Genomic DNA, 6279 nt, shown 5'->3' on the forward strand with positions numbered 1-6279 from the left:
ACATGGGAGAAAATTCCATAATTCACCTGCTGCCCACTTGATGACTGACTCTAACTTCCAAGAATACAGCGCTGCTTTCCAAACTGTACAAATGAATTTTAAATGTATTTTAATAATATAAGTATTCACACTTAGAAAAGATTACTAAAGCAAAATAGTACATAATGCCAATATTAATTCAATAATTTATCTTTTGTATCAACTATTTCAGAAATGTTATTTCATGAAAGATGTATTCACATGGCTTTGTAATACTACTTAGGACTAGGCACAAAAAAATTGAAGCACAATTAATTTATGAAAAAGGAATAAATGAAGCCAAAAGTAATAGCAGCCAGGTAAGAAAGATAAGCTGGGGAGACTATTAGGTCATCCCTGACAATTGTGAAATAACTTTTTCTGCTGGTAATTTACTATCATAAATCCATATATAATTAAGCAATACGTGATCACCATGCATGTTGGAAAGGTTCTAAACTGCAACATAAAACTAACACATCAGAAATTTCATTAAGCCAGTCACTTAAATTAGTACAGACATACAACCACCCAGCCTAGATTTTGGGAAAATGATTTACCTGAAAGGAAAACACAACCAATTATTGAAATTCTTACTGCTTTCATGTATGTGACTTTCTTGAATATAAGACTTTTAAACTGCAAAAATAGAATAAATTGGAGACTTGTACAGCTAGCTTCCTTTTCAGCCTGAGTAAAATGTCAGGATGTGTTTATGAAATCACTGTTTTACTGTTTTTAATGTACTGACATAAAATCAAAGCTAATTTAACATCTAGAATGAAAATACTCATCAAAAGTCTCGGGAAAAATTGATCTGCATAAACCAATTAAGAAGATGAGAGTGTATTCCTTTAAAAAATAATGTTAACCCCTAACAATCTCAACTACCTAAGGGCAGACAGATATGCCCACTATTGGAAGCCTAAATAATTTTAACTAAGTTCCTTCCGACTCACAATACTTTAAGGCTGGCTTCTATATTACAAAGCCACCCTGACATTCCTTCTCCTTCATCACTACCAGGATGAGGACCAACAATTATTCTTGAAACAATCAATGAGTCTGTCTCCCATCAATGAGAATGGGGGTCTTTTGGTTTGTTCACTGATGCATACCAAGTGCCTACAACAGTACCTGACACATATTTAATAAATAATTTACTGAGTGCCTGAGATAGAAGCAGTAAAATTAAAAAAGCTTCTTACATTCTAGCCAGTTTCTTCTAGTTTATTTTATATTTTAAAATTAATTTCAATTTACTATAACATAAAACGTGGGGCAGTTCTACCCTGTCCTATAGGGTCACTATGAGTCAGAATCGACTCAACGGCACTGGGTTTTGGGTTATAACATAAAATATATTTTTTTCTAATACTTTCATAAAGTATTTATTTTTTGAAATATGAAATTAGGATAGGTTTTAAAGTCAAACAACTGGGAATTACTGACCTGACCTTTTTGCAAGCTTCTGGTGTCTTAAGGGAAGCCTACTAGAAAACAAGCCAGCAGTTTTCTTCATCCTTCTACTGTGATGTTGATCAGTTCTTCTTGAATTTTAGTATACTTCTAGAAAATAGTACTCCTTACCATAAAGTAATTCCTCTGCTTAAAATGCTCCAATGGCTTCTCACTGAACATAGAATAAAATCAGAACTCTTATATAAGCTACCCCCGCCCAGCATCATCTGGTACTACACTCTCCCTTGCTCACTATGAACCTATCACATGAACCTTCCCTCTATTCCTCAAACACTTCAAACTCATTCCTACCTCAGGGCCTTTTTAACTGCTGTTCCCTTTGCTTCCAGAGCATCACATGACTGACTCTTCCTTGTCATTCAGGTCTCGCTCAAATGTCATGTACCTAGTCATGCCTTCCCTGATCATCCTATCTAGTCTTCACCTCAGCTATCATATCATCCTTACTTTCTTCATAGCACATTTCATCATATGAAATCCTCTTGATCATTTATTACTTGTGAACTTGTTCACTGTTTATCTCCCATCATTAGAATGTGATCAGGAACTTTGTCTCTTGTTTCCCACTGCACCCTCAGCACCTAAAACAGTGCCTGGTACATACTTAAGTGTAACTGAATAAATAAATGTGTAGGGATTCCAGTGGATGTGCTGAAGGCAAAATCCTCATTAAAAATAAATGCTTTCCTTGAAAAAAAAGTCTAAATAAAGAACAAAAAAGTTGTATTCCCAGAGATTTATGCACCCAGATGAACATGCACCTATGCACACACACACACACACATTCGGATTATCATATACAAAGAAAGAGCCACAGATACACAAAGAAGTACAACACACAAACCAGTCAAAGTAGAAAATAAATGAGAGGGTTTTATAGGTGAGAAAATCAAAGTACGTTTGATAGGTGGAAGAAGGTAAGAGGCAGAAGAGACAGGCAGGCAAGTGAGTAAGGCTATAAAAACAGCTAGGAAAGAATTAAGACAAGGTCAGTTAAACAATCAGTCTATAGTATACCTGCAGGTACAGTAGAAGAGATGCCCCTCTTTGTGTAGCTGCTTTGCCAATTCCAGCTGATGATTGTTCATCAACTTTTCATTTATGACAACTACAAGTGGCTTTCCCTTTTCCAGAGTCTCCAAACAGCTTCCTGCACCTACAAAAATATATCAAAATTTGTTAATATAGTTTTAAAAAAAAGGCACTCCAAACTAAACCCCCACTACCACTGAGTTGATTCTGATTCACAGTGTCCCCACAGGGCTTCCAAGGGTGCAAATCTTTACAGAAGCAGATTGTCACATCTTTCTCCATGGAGCAGCTGGTGGGTTCGAACCTCTGATCTTTTGGTTGGCAGCCGAAGGCTTTAACCACTGTGCCACCAGTGTTCCTTTAAGGTGCTCCACCATTCTTTATAGCTACAACTCAAAAGTTAATTGGCAGAACCACAAATCAGGCCTTTCAATTACCTATTTAAAATGAGAAAAGTAGTTATCAATTGCTCTCTAAGAAGCGACTTTAAAAATACATTACTTTATCATCTCCGACAATATTATGGCCTATGATTCAGTGCTTTGTCACTTGCCCTCTAGTCAAATGCCCTGGGAATAGCCTTGAATCCAGTTAAGATCCAGGTTCAACATACTTTAAGTGACGTTTCCACTCAAAACAAACAACAACAAAAAAAACCCAAACCCATTGCCATCAAATCGAGCCTTCAGTAGTGGGAGGGGAGGACCCTTGTCCTCAAGCGGATTCCAAGTCATGGTGACCCCATGGATTATATAGTAGAACTGCTCCACAAAGTTTTTTTGGCTCTAATCTTTATAGAAGCAGATTGCCAGGCTTCCCCCGTGCACCACTCGGTGGGGTCTTTTGAATCGCCAACCTTTAGTTTAGTAGAGACCTAGAGCCCTGTAGAACAGTAACCACTGGTGCCACTCGCACCAATAAAGAAAAACCCTGACTACTCCTTGAGTCTGTTAGGTCAACCAGAAAAAAAAATACCAAACAAACCCATTGCCATTAAATCAATTCCAACTCATAGTGACCCTGTTAAGTAGCATCCCCAAAATAGTGGAGAACAGATCTCAATGAATGTGCACATATACAACATTAGGACAATCCAACTTTGAAATCCAAAATCCTTTAAATAAATAAATAAACCCGTTGCTGTCAAGTTGATTCAACTCATAGTGACCCTATAAGACAGAGTAGAACTGCCCCATAGGGTTTCCAAGGAGTGCCTGGTGGATTTAAACTGCCAACCTTTTGGTTAGCAACTGTAGCTCTTAACCACTATACCACCAGGGTTTCCTAAATTCTTTAGATATCTCAAATGGGAGAGAGCAGACTGATAAGTAGATAAATCCTTTTTAGACAGACTATTTTAGACAGTATACAAGGGTAGTAGTTAAGAACACAGACTCCAACACCAGACTGTTAAAAGTCTGTCCATCACTTACTGGCTGGACAAGTTATTTAACCTCTCTGCCTCAGCGTCTTCATTTGAAAAATAGATACTAATAGTACTTAAATTCATAGGATTGTTTGGGAGGATGAAAGGAGTTAATTCACACAAAGCTCAAAGAACGGTACCAAAAGCTGTTAGCTATTATCCTACACATTTTTAATGGCCAATCTGTCTGTAATGTCTATTTCTAATGGCTTTTCTCTCCTCAAACCATTTAGACTTTTTAAGAATAAATAAACTCCTCACTCATGTATCCAGCAGTCACAATCACAATACCCGCCAAAAACTTCTTAAGGTACTGACAGTCTGATTACTAGACAACCCGCATTGTTTTCTGAAGAGCAGACAATGATGGTTATTAAAGAATGTTCTTGACCGCATTCATTTCACACTCACATTTAGTAGAAATGTAAAAAATCTTTCAAAACCAATTTCTCAGATCAATCCAACACATTTCTTCAATTGGACCCCAGCAGATATAAAGCCGAATACTAATCTCAAGACTGTTATTGGATAAATCCTTCTGCCTGTGTTTAGGGTTTCTAAGGCTGGGTTAACAAAAAAAAAAAAAAAAAAAACCCAGTTGCGTTGAGTCCATTCCGACTTATCTTCTCTCACTCAGAAAAAGTAAATTTTCTCCAATAAAGTTCCCAATTGTTATATTTAAATAACTCAAATAATCATTAGATTCAAAGGGGCTACAGTTAAGTTAGTGCAGTGATTTTTACCTCAAGGTTCAAATTCTTTATTGCCTATCAAAAATCGAACCGAGATTCCAAGGCACTTTACCTGCGTGACTAACAACAAGATCTGCTTTCTGAAGGTCTTCTTTTAATGAATCCTTGTAGTTGTAAACATCCAGAGTAAATGACTCAGTACTGAATGGTTCAGGTACCACGGTGCCTCTACCAATCTGTAGGACAAGTCGGCTGTACCCAAGACTCTTGATTATCTAAAACGGGGGAGGAAAAAAAGCGACCCTTTAATCAGGCTACTGTGAAAACAACAGTAACAACCGCAAACCCTAAAGTCAGTGTGCAGACTTGAGCACGAGCTGCCAAATATTCTAACGGGATTCAGGTGGTTTTCCTCAAGAATCCTTTGACCTGGACCTGACAAGGTGCTTCAGTAGCCCTAATGAATGCACGCGACCCAGCTCACCAAGTGGTGAAATAAACCGGTCCCGGAGAGATACGACAGCAGGCAAAGACTTAGGAAAAAGCGTCAAGTGGGGCGGGAATTAAGCAACCAGTTCGTTCGCCTCACAGACTTGGTTGGCTGAGAGAAGCGGCCGCCTGAGGAGAGGACCCGCTCAGGAGCCGGTCGTCCTCTGAGGAGCGGGAAAAGCTCGGCTCCGGCAGGGGCGAGGGCGGGGCGAGGCCAGACAGGCGCCAGGAAGGCGGCGAGGGGGGGAACGAGGAGCTGGCGCCCACCGCTAGGTCTGGGAGGCACAGGGGGAGCGGCGAGGGGGCGGGCAGGCGAGCGCCTCAAGTCCGAGGGGCGGAGCCGTGGGCAGAAGGGGCGGGGCCGGAGAATCGGAGGGGGGAAGCTTGTGACAGGAGGGGAGGAGCCTGAGAAAGAAGGCGCGGGGGAAGGGCTCTGAGAAGCTGGGCGGGGAAGCGGGAAGAGGGAGGCGGAGGGGGGCCAAAAAACGGGCAGCGGCACCTGAGGTGAAGCTTTTTCTCTAGCAGCGCTGCTAGCTGGGAAGGTTAGCGAGGCTACAAGTAAGGCTTGTGAAAGCGAGAGGCCAGCAAAGCGAAGCTTGCGAAGCCGCCGCTGGCCCGCCTTCCTCACTCACTTGGAGAGTGTCCTGCGCCGAAACACACGCAATGAGGTCGTCAAAGCTGGTGGTCCCGACAGTAACGAACAGGCACTTCATCGCGCGGGTTTCACAGCCCTGCATCACAAGGGCCGGATGTGACGTCAGGAGGCCACGCGAGCTGCCGCCACCGGCTCTGAGGTGGAGGCGAAAGCCCGCCATGGCCACTAGAGGGCGGCGAGACCTTGGTCTGTGTCACTGGTGTGGTGGGACCAAGGACTACTACGGGCATTTTCACTAGATCACTGAGCTTTTGCTGTGTGCCAGGACTGTTCTAAGCCTTTTGCGCATAGGAGCTCATGGAACCCTCACAAGAACGGGGTGGGGAATTGCCAATTTCAATTAACTTTTTTTTTAATGCGGTTAAAACAACAGAAAAACTAACACCTTATCCTAAGCATAAAGCCCCTGGGTGGTGCAAGTTAAGTGATCAACCACCAGCCAAAGGTTGGAGATTCCAGTCCACCCAGAGAGAGGCACCTCTGAA

The 6279-nt window shown here is 41.6% G+C and overlaps 1 protein-coding gene across 2 annotated transcripts in view; it reads right to left on the minus strand.

Annotated features, from left to right (window-relative positions):
* ALG13 (ALG13 UDP-N-acetylglucosaminyltransferase subunit) overlaps positions 1-5890 on the minus strand; it is a 71176-nt gene extending 65286 nt beyond the window's left edge. For both annotated transcript variants that reach the window (XM_049872018.1, XM_049872017.1), the window contains exons 1-3: positions 5772-5890; positions 4763-4925; positions 2518-2656 (exon numbers count right to left, since the gene is read on the minus strand). In XM_049872018.1, coding sequence (XP_049727975.1) covers positions 2518-2656; positions 4763-4925; positions 5772-5876 — 407 coding nt within the window. In that variant the 5' untranslated portion in view covers positions 5877-5890. The remainder of the gene's footprint in view (positions 1-2517; positions 2657-4762; positions 4926-5771) is intronic.
* Between the last annotated feature and the right edge of the window lie 389 nt (positions 5891-6279).

The sequence above is a fragment of the Elephas maximus genome, chromosome X (genome assembly GCF_024166365.1).
Source record: "Elephas maximus indicus isolate mEleMax1 chromosome X, mEleMax1 primary haplotype, whole genome shotgun sequence".
In the NCBI taxonomy this organism is placed as follows: domain Eukaryota; kingdom Metazoa; phylum Chordata; class Mammalia; order Proboscidea; family Elephantidae; genus Elephas; species Elephas maximus.